General features: G+C 49.6%; 8 protein-coding genes across 8 annotated transcripts; 5 read left to right on the forward strand and 3 right to left on the reverse strand.

Moving 5' to 3' along the window:
* Nucleotides 1-286: 286 nt before the first annotated feature.
* PUMCH_004566 (uncharacterized protein) lies at nt 287-1,399 on the forward strand (the record flags this gene model as incomplete). The annotated part of the gene is made up of 1 exon (XM_063023497.1): nt 287-1,399. One exon carries the CDS (start codon nt 287-289, stop codon nt 1,397-1,399), a length of 1,113 nt encoding a protein of 370 aa, XP_062879567.1.
* A 346-nt stretch (nt 1,400-1,745) lies between these two features.
* Nucleotides 1,746-3,479, forward strand: PUMCH_004567 (uncharacterized protein; the record flags this gene model as incomplete). Its single annotated transcript, XM_063023498.1, has 1 exon — nt 1,746-3,479. One exon carries the CDS (start codon nt 1,746-1,748, stop codon nt 3,477-3,479), a length of 1,734 nt encoding a protein of 577 aa, XP_062879568.1.
* A 314-nt stretch (nt 3,480-3,793) lies between these two features.
* On the forward strand, nt 3,794-4,594 carry PUMCH_004568 (uncharacterized protein; the record flags this gene model as incomplete). Its single annotated transcript, XM_063023499.1, has 1 exon — nt 3,794-4,594. The coding sequence occupies one exon, from the start codon at nt 3,794-3,796 to the stop codon at nt 4,592-4,594; it is 801 nt and encodes a 266-aa protein (XP_062879569.1).
* Nucleotides 4,595-4,795: 201 nt separating this feature from the next.
* On the reverse strand, nt 4,796-5,818 carry PUMCH_004569 (uncharacterized protein; the record flags this gene model as incomplete). Its single annotated transcript, XM_063023500.1, has 1 exon — nt 4,796-5,818. The coding sequence occupies one exon, from the start codon at nt 5,816-5,818 to the stop codon at nt 4,796-4,798; it is 1,023 nt and encodes a 340-aa protein (XP_062879570.1).
* Nucleotides 5,819-7,438: 1,620 nt separating this feature from the next.
* Nucleotides 7,439-7,972, reverse strand: PUMCH_004570 (uncharacterized protein; the record flags this gene model as incomplete). The annotated part of the gene is made up of 1 exon (XM_063023501.1): nt 7,439-7,972. The coding sequence occupies one exon, from the start codon at nt 7,970-7,972 to the stop codon at nt 7,439-7,441; it is 534 nt and encodes a 177-aa protein (XP_062879571.1).
* A 156-nt stretch (nt 7,973-8,128) lies between these two features.
* PUMCH_004571 (actin) lies at nt 8,129-9,211 on the forward strand (the record flags this gene model as incomplete). The annotated part of the gene is made up of 1 exon (XM_063023502.1): nt 8,129-9,211. The coding sequence occupies one exon, from the start codon at nt 8,129-8,131 to the stop codon at nt 9,209-9,211; it is 1,083 nt and encodes a 360-aa protein (XP_062879572.1).
* A 430-nt stretch (nt 9,212-9,641) lies between these two features.
* PUMCH_004572 (uncharacterized protein) lies at nt 9,642-11,168 on the forward strand (the record flags this gene model as incomplete). The annotated part of the gene is made up of 1 exon (XM_063023503.1): nt 9,642-11,168. The coding sequence occupies one exon, from the start codon at nt 9,642-9,644 to the stop codon at nt 11,166-11,168; it is 1,527 nt and encodes a 508-aa protein (XP_062879573.1).
* Nucleotides 11,169-11,294: 126 nt separating this feature from the next.
* Nucleotides 11,295-13,226, reverse strand: PUMCH_004573 (uncharacterized protein; the record flags this gene model as incomplete). The annotated part of the gene is made up of 1 exon (XM_063023504.1): nt 11,295-13,226. One exon carries the CDS (start codon nt 13,224-13,226, stop codon nt 11,295-11,297), a length of 1,932 nt encoding a protein of 643 aa, XP_062879574.1.
* Between the last annotated feature and the right edge of the window lie 169 nt (nt 13,227-13,395).

The raw sequence follows: 13,395 nt of genomic DNA on the forward strand, positions 1-13,395 counted from the left end.
AACGAAAAACTTCGGAGCATTGTATTGTAAACGATCCGAGTCAGTGAAAATCAAACTTGTCCGAGTCAAAACGTCGTCCAACCAGCGATTACATCGAAAAAGAGCTGCTGACCCCAAAAACACAACTAAACGTCATCTGAACAGTGCCATCTGCATCTCAAGACGTACCTTCCACATTCCAGTCGCTTAAAATAAGAACCTATTGAGCCTTGCACCGTAGTATTGCGTCCAAAAGAGTATTGTCTACCATTGAGTGTCTTCTAACAACTACTTCCACATCTACACCATGTCTGGCGAATTTACAAGAACACAAATATTCGGAACCGTCTTTGAGGTCACCTCGAGATATCTGGACCTCAATCCCGTTGGAATGGGAGCATTCGGGCTTGTTTGCTCTGCTATGGACAAACTCACAGGCCAAAATGTTGCCGTGAAGAAGATTATGAAGCCATTCTCGACGCCTGTGTTGGCAAAAAGAACATACCGTGAGTTGAAGTTGTTGAAACATTTGCGTCACGAGAACTTGATTACCTTGGATGACATCTTCTTGTCTCCATTGGAAGATATCTACTTCGTCACCGAGTTGCAAGGTACAGACTTGCACCGTCTCCTCTCGTCGCGCCCTTTGGAGAAGCAATTCATTCAGTACTTCACCTACCAGATTCTTCGTGGATTGAAGTACGTCCATTCTGCTGGCGTCATCCACAGAGACTTGAAGCCTTCTAACATCTTGATCAACGAGAACTGTGACTTGAAAATCTGTGACTTCGGCTTGGCCCGTATTCAAGATCCACAAATGACCGGTTATGTTTCCACGCGTTACTACCGTGCGCCCGAGATTATGTTGACCTGGCAGAAGTACGACACTGAGGTCGACTTGTGGTCGGTCGGCTGTGTCTTGGCAGAAATGATCGAGGGTAAGCCACTTTTCCCTGGTAAGGACCATGTGCACCAGTTCTCCATCATCACAGAGCTCTTGGGATCTCCTCCTCCAGATGTCATCGACACCATCTGTTCCGAGAACACCTTGCGGTTCGTGCAGTCATTGCCTCACAGAGAACCAATTCCATTCAGCGAACGTTTTGCTCTGTGCACACACGTGGAGCCTGAGGCCATTGATATGCTTTCGAAGATGCTTATTTTCGATCCAAAGAAGCGTATTTCCGCTGCAGATGCTTTGGAACACCCATACATGGAGCCATACCACGACCCAACTGACGAGCCTGCTTGTGAGATCAAGTTCGACTGGAGTTTCAACGATGCAGACTTGCCCGTGGACACGTGGAGAGTGATGATGTACAGCGAGATCTTGGACTTTCACCAAATGGGCGGTACTGAGCAGCCCGAGATCATGCCTCTTGCCTCCCACACCGATGTTGCAGAGCAGCAGCCCGTATAAATTGCTAATTTTTCACCCAGGGTAACGGTTGCAACTAATGATAGCGAAATTGCATGGCCCGAGCCCAGCTGAACATTGGTTCAGTCTTTTTATATGTTTGCCTTATCATACAGTATCTATTTGAGCGTTGTAAGAGAATCAATAGTTTGAAAATGTAAATCAGTCAAAATATTATTGAAATTTACCCCTCATATCTCCAATATTGTAGATAATTTCCAGATTCTCTTTGTTTATATGGTTGGTCTTATCTACAGGAGGTGCCCCATACTATTGACACCAAGCCTCCCAAAAATCCGTGTTCAAACGCCAGTTTTGGCCATAAATTCACCGATATCCGAAACATTCAATGCGGCTTGTTGCCCCCTGCGACTTTCGTCTCTCCAAATCTCTTGGAAACCTTGAAATCGCGGTCACATACAATCAGATTCCTGGAAACCCAAACGAGCTCGATTGTACAATTGAGTTCAAAAACACCATAAAGAAAGATGAAGAGGGAGCAGAAAATGGAGAAACTGTCGAAGATCAAACTCAGCCCGAGGAAAAGAGCCTGGGTTTCGTATCGTCATGGCTCGGAAGGTCTGGAAGTGAAAAATCGCAATTGACGACCAAAACGGAGACCGCAGCGTCGGTTTTTTTGGGCTACGTCCAACTTGTAGGATATGTGAGGCTTAATAATGACTTCAATGGCGGCGGATCGACGCTGTCGGCGCGGGAAGTCTTCTGGAAGAACTCAGAGTACGCATCTAGATATCCTATAGAAAACGAACATGAAAAGGTAGAGGCCATCTTGCAGACACCACTATTCAATGAAGAGGATACTCTGAGCACGTTCAAATCCAAATTAGCGGGGTGGCCTGACTTCAAGGCTGGTCCAATGGACAACATTCTGATAGCTCTACTCCACGACTTGGCATATTCTTTCAACAGTAGAGAACCGGCTGCTCCAGACCACACTGATGCCACTGCACAGGAGTCAACATTCATTCATGACTTTGCGCAGTGCATAGTGCCATTTTATGTTACTTCGCAACACCTCTTGTTTTCTAGTACTAGAATAGAGGCCGGTGATTGCGAGTCCTACAAACTTCGTGTTCCAATTCCCAGCAATAGCTTACCTCCATCATACAACACCGCTCTGACTGGTTTTACGGGAGACAATGGCCTTGTGTCCATTTGCTATCAATTCGTCATAGGTTTACTGAACGAGGGCGCCAACGGAATGACGCCGCGCAATGTATACTTTCCTTGGGAGTTCCACCCTAGTCAGACTCGTACAGAGCATGGCTGGTCACAACCAGACTATTTACAGAAACCAATTGTTGACAAGGACTGGCGCCCACGAGAGGTTGACGATATAGCGTCTGCTGGACGGCCGGTTCCGAAACAAAGCAATAAGAAATCTTCTTCAGCAAAAGCAAAACTCGAGGCTGAATTGGACAACCTCATCAATTCCTCAGTGGAGCTAGTGGCAGCAAAGGAAAGACGCAAAAGCTCCGTGTCCATTCTCACTCGGGAAGAGTCGGGCTACATCCCGCAAGTCCCCACCAAGGCCCGCGTGTCGTACCAAATCATGGTAAACAGTAATTTCTTATGCCTGGCCCACATGTCGAAAGCGACATACCGGGTGGGAGAAGACATACACTTTAGCCTTGACCTACCTTCATCCAAGAGCCTAACAACCCGGGTAGTGGGAGCAGTTGCGCATGTCGAAGCGCACGAAATTTTCCACTTGAACGAGTCTAGAAAGCTGGTGAATGTCTACAAAGTTTCTCCATCTGTGAAGCTCAATACCTACAGTTGCGCGCTAGCTATTTCTGACGCCAATGATGGAGCTACCTCCGTCGCCAGCATGATCAGCTTGCCACAATATTTGACCCAGCAATTCCAGGCATCTACACTCATGGATCTCAAGTACTTCTTGGTGTTTTCACTTGTTCTAAACGAGTTTGACGAGGAGCACCAAATCACTAGTCTCGATCAAGAAGATGACAAGGCTGTCTCCGAGTACATCCGTGCATACAAAAACGAAAGCGAATTCCACAAGTTCAAGTTTTCAGTGCCATTGACGGTGTTGCCATGAGGAACCAGATTGGCTGCAAATTCCTGCAGAAAGAAGATATCCCCCAAATTCCCCCATAGAGGCTAAAACCGTGTTCATCCTACCTCGACACTAAAGCCGAGCCTGAATTTCCGATCATAGAATCTATTAGAACACTTCCTAAAAAAAATTGGGTATTGTTCCCTTACCTGATGTCATTGCACCTTCTACAATTCCATAGCCTCTTTTGTCATGCTTCCTGCCAGGCTGCCTGCAGTACAAAGCAAGGCAATATAAATAGAGGTATCTGATCCTGATATGGCATACATTACTCAATTCTTTTCAAAAAACACACAATGGCTTCAGTTATCGTCACCAATGTTGACCCTACCGTTTCGTCCGCCAAGGTCAAGGAGTTATTCTCCTTTTGCGGCAAAATCGAAGCAGTGGAGCAGAAAAAAACAGGCACTTTTGAGGTGAAATTCCAACTGGAGAAGGCCCTCGAAACCGCTCTTTTGCTCAATGATGCAGAATTGGAGTCCTCGGTCATCAATGTTGCCAGAGCAGACCCTCCAAGTTACGACTCGACTTCCTCAGTTGGTAATACCGGTTTGGATAAGAAGGTTCAAGAAGAGAATGCTTCCGAAGACGACATTCTGCAGGAGGACAAGCCTAAACTGGCTGTTTTGGCCCAACTTTTGGCGTCCGGATACAAGATCTCGGATGATTTGATTGCCAATGCCATCAAATTCGACCAGGAACGTGGTATCAGCTCTCTGTTCATGAAGTTCATCAACGACTTGGACAACAAATTCCTCCACACCAGCAATCCTGAGTCGACAGCCTCAAAGAATATCGAGCTTGCGAACAATGTATTGGGTGACTTGTCCAACAAGGTGACCAGTTTTGCATACCTGCGTGATGTGCAAAACTACATTGACAAGGCTGCAGCTACCCCCTCTGGACTGAGAATCCATCGTTTCTACAAGGATGTGACCAAGGAGATCAAGGATGTCCACCTGGAGGCCAACAGATTGTACGAGCTTAAGAAGGGACGCGAGGACAAGACCAGCACTGGTGCTGGTGCCGCTAGTTCTGGTGCCGAAGTGTCTTCTGAGACTTCCGCTGTGCCCTTGACTGAGAAGAAGGGCTTGTAAGTCATAAAGCAGGCAGTAATTTTTATATAAATATCAATGTAATGTACGACTTAATCAAACGAAACATGAAGTGTGGGAAACTACGATCAGAAGCAACAAGGAAAAGTTCATTTGGAAACAAATATCTAATTAAACAGGAGGAGGGATTCGTAAAGTAGCTCGTAAGGTGAAGGGGATAAATATGGGGGCAACAAGCAGAGACTATATTTTAAGGGGTTTCTCCAACAAGTGGCCCATGCGCTCGATTTTCGTGCTCAAATAGCCCTCGATTTCCTTGGACTTAATGCCTTCTTCGGTGGACAGCCATGCCAAAGGTACCATGGGGATACGCTCCACGACCTTGACGTCACGGTTCTTGCCCTCCACGGCAAGGATCTTATCGGGGTTGTTAGTCAAAAGTTTGATCGAAAGGAGGCCCAAGTCCACGAGAATGGCGGTGGCCAAGGAAAACGAGCGGCCGTCGGCCGGATGGCGCAACATCAAGTTTGCCTGGACAGTGTCTGCACCCAAGTCTTGCAAGTTGTAGGCCTTGAGTTTCTCGCCAAGACCAATCCCACGGCCCTCCTGGCGCAAATACACAATGCATCCATGGCCACTGTCGCCCATGAGACGGCCAGCCTCGTTGAACTGTTCACCGCAGTCACAGCGGGCCGACCACGCCGTTTCGCCGGTGTAGCACTCCGAATGGATACGCGTGAGCACATCGCCCGCAAAAGTGGTCTCCGGCTTGCGGATGAGGTCGCCGTTGGCATCGAAATGGAGCTCCAACCCCAGCTGGTCATCCTTATCGGCGCACACACGGCCAGGGAAGAGCTTGCCGACGTAGGCGCCACGGGTCATGCGGTCCTGCTGCGTGTCGCCGTCGCGGCGTTTGAACAACGACTGCGAGCGGATATCCTCGCCGAAGACGATCGCCAAGTGCTCCTTCTTGTCCAAGTTGTTCTCGTACAAATGTAGGAAGATCTCGGGCCCCTGGACCGTCGGGATGCGCGCGCGAGCAATGCAGCGCACGTGGGGAAGCTCGCCATGGATCGGGAGGTTGTTTCTCTCCTCCTGCGACACCACGGGCGGCGTTTTTGGGTTCTGGAGCACGGACGGAGTGGCCATGGGCGACACGAGCGGGATCGACTCGAACATGGCCGCGCGCGAGGCCACCGGCGACGCCATCAACGTGGGTCTTTTGGGCGACGCCACCTCCTTCTTGATATCGATGGGGTTTGACATGCTGAATATAGAGAGAGTTAGAGATGGAGAGTATTAGTAGGGTAGATGGAAAAGCACTAGACCAGAGGATGGAGAGATGTACGGGCGGAGATAGTTCCGGTTACAGTATTGCAGATTGCAGATTGCAAGATTTGTGAAATTGTCAAAATGCAGAATCGCCGAATTGAAGAAACGCAGAAATCCGGGGCAGGTGGTAATTAAATGGAGGAGGCGATATTTCCAAGTGGTGCGGAAATGTATGGTGGGGTGTGATCGGTGCGACTGAGTAAGCAGTAGTAAGCAGTAGTAAGCGGGAGTCAGCGGGAGTCAGTGTTAGTCATGGGAGGGTGGTGGAGGAAAATGGAAAGGGAGGAAATTGGGGAAAGTTTTTTGACCAGTTGAATTTTGAATTGTTTTTCTGCTGGAATTGAATGGTCCTAGGTGGGTTAGTGGTGTATTAGTAGAGTAGTAGAGGTACAGTGGTAGGAGTAGTAGAGGAGTAGTAGAGGAGTAGTAGTGGTTTGATGGTACAGGCGTTTTTGAATGGTTTAGAAAAATTCATTCAATTGTGACCAAAAATGATTGGTATGGAGAATCACTGGAGTTTCTGACGGGTCTGGGTATCACCAGAGTAGATTGCGATTGATCGTGATCTTGGTACTGATTACCACCATGGAATTTTGATTAGTGAGCTTCGGTAGAGCACCTCAGAGATCTTTCATTTGGACGATCCACTGAGAGTTCCCACAATAGAATGAAACGAGATAGTCATATTCTCACAAGGAAATGTGCACTTTCATCCAGAAACTAGTTCTTAATAAAGTAGATCTTTGAAGAAATTTACAAGTAAAGTTTGGCCCAATCCTACCCAGTATCTATTGTACTTAATGAATGGTGTGCCATGGCCTTGACTGAAAGAGATACCGATGAAGTGTTACTTCCACCAGTTTCTTTCTGCACAGCGCCTTTCCATTTTGAAAGATTTCTGTAACTCTTCCATCGCTGATACTCTGTAGTCGTCTGTCACTCTTCCATTCATAATACTCGTAGTCTTCTATTCCGATTCGTCGTTTGCAGCCAATAACTTCCGCCAACAACACCAACCACCAACTCCACAACAAAGAATACTCGAACCAAATCTTCAGTTTAAAGTCTATACAAAGTCTCGTGACATTCTCTTTCCTCAACCCTTCCTCATTCCACTTCTTCCCTCACCACCACCCATCTAGATCCACACACTCGTTCACTTCCTTCATCAGTCACAAACAAATCCCATCCCAATTCAATTCCTCCAATATTTCTCCCGTCCATGCCCACTCTTATCGCCTACTTCTATTTATAACTACTTTCTCCTGAACCCCTGAACATCCCAGCCAATCACCGTCGAATACCACCGCAGGGCTCGCAACCAAACGAAAAAATATATAAACGCCACCAATTTCCCCAACTCACTCTTTTACAACAAAAAAACCCTCGAAAATGGCTCGTTTTCTCCTCCCCTAATCTCCCATTTGCATACTCGCTCTAGCATACACGCGCCCTTTTTTGGAATCGCGGTACTGCACACAGGCGGCCTCGCCTCCTCGTCCGCCGCCCGAAAATGACACCCATCTTTTTCGAACCACCTCTTTTCTCATCCTACTACAAGATAAATATATAACAAAATGGACGGTGGTATGTACGAATTTTCTTCTCTGCGCGTGGTGGCGGCGGTGTAGACGATGCGGTGTCGAGCGGGGTGGGCGCTGGTCGAAATTCCGGTTGCTCTGCTTTTGTTTTGGGGGTAGAACCAGTTTCGTCCGTTTTGCGCCGGAACTTGGCCCTTTGCGCCGCTGTTTTTAGCACCATTCGAATCAGAGCATGCCAGAGTTCCCAATTGGCTTTTTTCCCGCTCGTTTCCGGCCCGTTGTGCCCCAATTGCGGCTCCTGTTGGCGTCTTCCAACATCATGTTGGCACTCGTCGACTGCTGGTGCACGGGTGCAAACGTTGTTGTTCTTTTTCTGTTCTGCCCCTTGCGGGTGCTGTATGGCCTTGTCGGCGCTGCGGTCGTAGGAATGTGCGAGTGTTGGCTTCCGCCGCCCGCATATTTTGTCGTTGCTGTCAAAATTCTCGGCACTTATCGGGTTTCCAACCTCTAGAGTCTCGGAACAAGCAATCGGCTTCGCCGGCTGCATGCACTCCCGTCCTTCCCACCAACGAGACAAGAACGAATAGAATCATGTTTCCAAAGCGTTGTTGTCCATGTCGCAGCCCCTTTTTCCTAGTCAAATTTCGAATACTAACTCTATACAGAAGAAGTTGCTGCCTTAGTCATTGACAACGGTTCTGGTATGTGTAAAGCCGGTTTCGCCGGTGATGACGCTCCACGTGCCGTTTTCCCATCGATTGTCGGAAGACCAAGACATCAAGGTATCATGGTCGGTATGGGCCAAAAGGACTCCTACGTCGGAGACGAGGCCCAGTCCAAGAGAGGTATCTTGACCTTGAGATACCCTATCGAGCACGGTATCGTCAACAACTGGGACGACATGGAGAAGATTTGGCACCACACCTTCTACAACGAGTTGAGAGTTGCCCCAGAGGAGCACCCAGTCTTGTTGACCGAGGCCCCAATGAACCCTAAGTCTAACAGAGAGAAGATGACCCAAATCATGTTCGAGACCTTCAACGTTCCAGCCTTCTACGTCAACATCCAAGCTGTTTTGTCCTTGTACTCTTCCGGTAGAACCACCGGTATTGTTTTGGACTCCGGTGACGGTGTTACTCACTTGGTTCCTATCTACGCCGGTTTCTCCTTGCCTCACGGTATCTTGAGATTGAACTTGGCCGGTAGAGACTTGACCGACTACTTGATGAAGATCTTGTCCGAGCGTGGTTACACTTTCTCCACCACTGCCGAGAGAGAAATCGTCCGTGACATCAAGGAGAAGTTGTGTTACGTTGCCTTGGACTTTGACCAAGAGATGCAAACCTCTGCCCAATCTTCTGCTATCGAGAAGTCCTACGAGTTGCCAGACGGTCAAGTTATCACCATCGGTAACGAGAGATTCAGAGCTGCCGAGGCTTTGTTCCGTCCTAACGACTTGGGCTTGGAGGCTGTTGGTATCGACCAAACCACTTACAACTCCATCATCAAGTGTGATGTCGACGTCAGAAAGGAGTTGTACGGTAACATTGTCATGTCTGGTGGTACTACTTTGTTCCCAGGTATTGCTGAGCGTATGCAAAAGGAGATCACTGCCTTGGCTCCATCTTCCATGAAGGTCAAGATCATTGCTCCTCCTGAGAGAAAGTACTCCGTCTGGATCGGTGGTTCTATCTTGGCTTCTTTGTCCACTTTCCAACAGATGTGGATCTCCAAGCAGGAGTACGACGAGTCTGGACCAACCATCGTGCACCACAAGTGTTTCTAAGCTTTGTAGTGACGATGATTGCACTCGGAGCGTTCCTGGCAGTCGGGAGCCCATGAATAAACCTCTATGTATCTCTATAAAACTTCTAGAGGAGAAATGTAGATTCAATTCTGATTGGTCCATTGGTGACTGTAATCCTACGTAAACCACACGCTTCTCTCCCTATTTACCTCTCTCTTTTTGTGTTTCTTCCCCTCCTTTTCGTATCTCAAAAACTGTGGTAGTTATGTGGCTCGATGTACATGCCGACCATACGGATATCGTACGGCATAACCTCCCCAGTAGATAAGATTAGGTATAAATAGAGCCACATTCCATAACCCATTCGTCCACAAATACTCTTTTTTTGAAGCTCATAAAAGAATTCCCAGGGCTCATAACTCAGAAAATATAAATACACCCCCATTTCCCCCATTCGTCGCGGCTGCTAATGTGGTCCTTGTTCGGTTTTGGCGGCTCGAAGCCAAACCCCCAAAAACACCCCAGAAAGATCGCAGAGCCGGTATTCAACGAAAAAGAATGTTTTTTTGAGAACCCAGACAATGTGGCTGACATTTTGGCGCTCTCAAAACTCGACATTTCCGGCTGCAATGCCGTTTCGGAGATAAGCACCGAAAACCTCACCCAATGGGAACAGAAACTCAAGGCCGACCCCAAAAACCGGTTGGTGCAGAACGCGTTGGCCCACAACGACCTCACCAACGTGATTGCCGTGTCAGGGTCGTCCCAGTCGTTGCGCAATCGCTACTTCTTCAACTTGGAGATAGAAACCATCGGTTCGCCCTCTTACTTGAACAACCAGAAGAGCAGTGGCCGCTGCTGGATATTTGCTACGTGCAATGTCTTGCGCACACATGTGATTAAGACCTACAACTTGGATCCGGCCAGTTTCCAGTTGTCGCAGAGCTACTTGTTTTTCTACGACAAATTGGAGAAGGCCAACTACTTTTTGGAGAACGTCATCGACACGGCCGACGAGGACTTGGAGTCGCGGCTCTTGCAGGCGCTTTTCGCCGGCGCAGTGAGCGACGGCGGCCAGTGGGATATGATCGTCAATGTCATCGAAAAGTACGGTGTGGTCCCCAACGAGGTTTTCCCAGATAACGCGCAGGCCGTCAACACGGGTAAATTGAACTACTTTTTGACCAACAAGCTTCGCGAGTATGCGTTGGTGTTGCGCAGATTGGTTAACGAGGGTGTTCCTAAAGCGAAGGTAACCGCCGCCAAAAACGCCATGAACAAGGAAATCTACGCAATCATTGCCTTGAACCTTGGAACTCCGCCCAAGCCCGAGGACTCGTTTACGTGGGAGTTCTCCGACAAGGCCGGAAAGCACCGTTTCTTCGAAACATCACCAGTGGACTTCTACCGCACGCACGTCAAGTACAACGTCTCCAAACGGTTCTCTTTGATCAACGACCCCAGAAACAAGTACAACGCGTTGTATACGGTCGACAGATTGAACAATGTCCACGGCGGAAAGCCCATTGAGTACGTGAACTTGGATCTTCCCGCCATCAAGGCTGCTGCAATCGCCATGTTGCGCAACAACGAGCCGATTTTCTTCGGGTCCGACGTCGGCAAGTTCAACGACAATGCCACCGGCATTCTTGACACCGAGGCGTACGACTACAACCTCACCTTCAACACGTCCATGAGACTTCTGAAGCTGGACAGATTGAAGACGGGTTCTTCGGCAATGACCCACGCAATGACCATCACGGCCGTGCATTTGGACCCTGCCACTGGCAAGCCCATCAGATGGAAGATCGAGAATTCCTGGGGCGATGCCGTTGGCGAGAAAGGATACTTCGTCATGACAGACTCGTGGTTCGACGAGTATGTATTCCAGATCGTGACCACGGCCAAGTACGTCGACAAGGCTGTTGTCGATCTTTGGAAGAGCAAGAAGTACAATGTTTTGCCGTTCTTCGATCCTATGGGAGCATTGGCTTGAGGCCCGTGTATTCCACCAAAGACTACTAGTATCATACTAGTATCGTGTCCAATCTACGAGAATTGCGACCAAATATCAAATTCACTTCTACTTATATATCCATGTTTTCGCTGTAGGCTCTAGCGCTCACTTAATCTCGAGCTGTGGTGTTTTACCCTTAAGACGGCCCAACACACATTCCGGCGCATACCGCGCAATGACGTTGTCCTCGTGCAACATGTCAAAGCTCTCGGTGGCGTCCTGGCCCGCATACTTCACAATAGACTCCCGACCACCAGGGTGGTTGTCCAAGAAGGATGTGAGGTCCATGACGACATTCTTGACGATGACCCAGCAGTCGTCCGCCTTGTTGTGCTTTGCGACCTCCTCCGCGGTGAACTCTTTGGATGGGATGCGGAACTGAGTGTGTTCTGGCTGTTTCTTGGGTGCCGCCGGCGCAGGTTTCTTCTTTGGAGCGGTTTCCGCAACAGGAACCGCAGTTACGGCGCCAGCGTCATCGGAAAACGACACCGTGAAGCTCTTTGTTTGCGGGTTGATGTGTAGGTTGATCTGGTTCAAACGGTCGGTGGCTGCGGAAGACAGAGCAGGCTCTTGTGACAACCTCCTCATCAAGAATCCGGTCGCCTGGTCTGCCGCCAACCGGCCAAACACAACACAGGCCAACAATGACGAGCCGCCGAGTCTGTTATGGCCATGGACGCCGCCCGCGACTTCTCCTGCGGCGTAGAGGCCGTCGAAGGGTTTTTCAGAGGAGCCATCTCCGAAAATGACGCGAGTCAGATCGTCGATCTTGACACCGCCCATGGTGAAGTGCAAAACACGCGCGATGAATGCGACGTGGTAGGTGTTTCCCTTCTCCATGTCAAATGGGGTCGTTGGGAAGAACTTCTTGCCGAACTTGTCCTTCACAGCGCCTGTAGCTGCCTTGTTGTAGTCGGCGAGAGTGGCCTGGATCTTCGAGAGGTCGAGGCCCATATCCTTGGCCAACTCGGCGCCCGTCATGTCGCGCATCAACTTCCGTTGTGCGTAGTGTTTGATGTGGAAACTGAGCCGTTCGTCGCTCTGGGAGTTGAGCACAAGACGGAACGGGCCGTTGCCCAAATCGGCCTGCTTTTGGATCTCGCCACTGACATAGTCTCTTGTGCCGAGCTCGTCGCAGAACCGCTCGCCGTTCTTGTTGAGAATGATGCCTCCCTCGCCTCTGAGGGCCTCGGCGCCCAAAAACAAGAACCGCGGCTGTTTCTTGCCGTGGACGGCGTCCAAATCGTCGTACTCAATGAGTCCGGTGGGATGCACCTGGACCTTATCCATATCGATGGCCACACCGGAGTTTTTCATGACGATTTTCTGCCCATCGCCTGTCGCATGTGTTCCGTTGGTCGACGGCAAATCGACGATATCGGGGCGATACTTGCGCAACAACGAGTTCTTGGTGAAGTCCGCCGCGTAGCCGCCCGTCGCAAGAATCACCGGCCCCACCAACTCGCCGCGCTCCTTCAGTTTCAAGTTCTTGTACTTGACCCCGCGGATCACCGACTTGTCGTCGTCGGCGGCAATGAGATCCACCACCTGGGTGTCCTTCAAAATGACCACTCTGTCGGGCTCCTCCACGGCCAAGTTCTCGAGCGTCTCGAGCAACTTGTAGGTGATGGCCATGCCTGGAAATTTGGCGTCGCGGCCCCGATGCGTTCTTGGCTGCGAATGCCCGCCCAACCGCGACACCACGCTCAAATCCAACCCGAAAAGCTCCTGGAGCCAGTGCACCGCGTCCGCGCTGTTGTAGGTCAACACGCGAATGAGTTCCGGGTTTGCTCTGTCCTTGGCTGTAGCCAATGTGTCTTGGTAAAATTGCTCCACGGAATCCTTGATTTCCAACGAAACCTGCGTTCTCGTGAGCGCGCCATTGATGCCCGAGGTGGCCTTTCCACTGTTTCCACTGAGAAAGCCCATTTTGTCGACCAACACGACGTTGGCTCCTCGGTTGTATGCTTGGTGGGCTGCAGAAAGCCCGGCTAAGCCGCCGCCCACAACGATGACAGGGTTCAAGAGGTCGGCCATGGCGGGATTGTGCAGTCTGATGCGAATACGCCAAAAAAAATAATGGGCGACGCTTGGAAAAAGAGCCAATTAAGTATTTGCCATTTGATGAAACGTCTATCTGCACGCCGCCAGCGGATGCGGGGTTAGTGGGTGAGAATCTGGGGTACGCCGGAGATAACGCTGAAAC

This window comes from Australozyma saopauloensis, chromosome 6 (assembly GCF_035610405.1).
Source record: "Australozyma saopauloensis chromosome 6, complete sequence".
Classification (NCBI taxonomy): domain Eukaryota; kingdom Fungi; phylum Ascomycota; class Pichiomycetes; order Serinales; family Metschnikowiaceae; genus Australozyma; species Australozyma saopauloensis.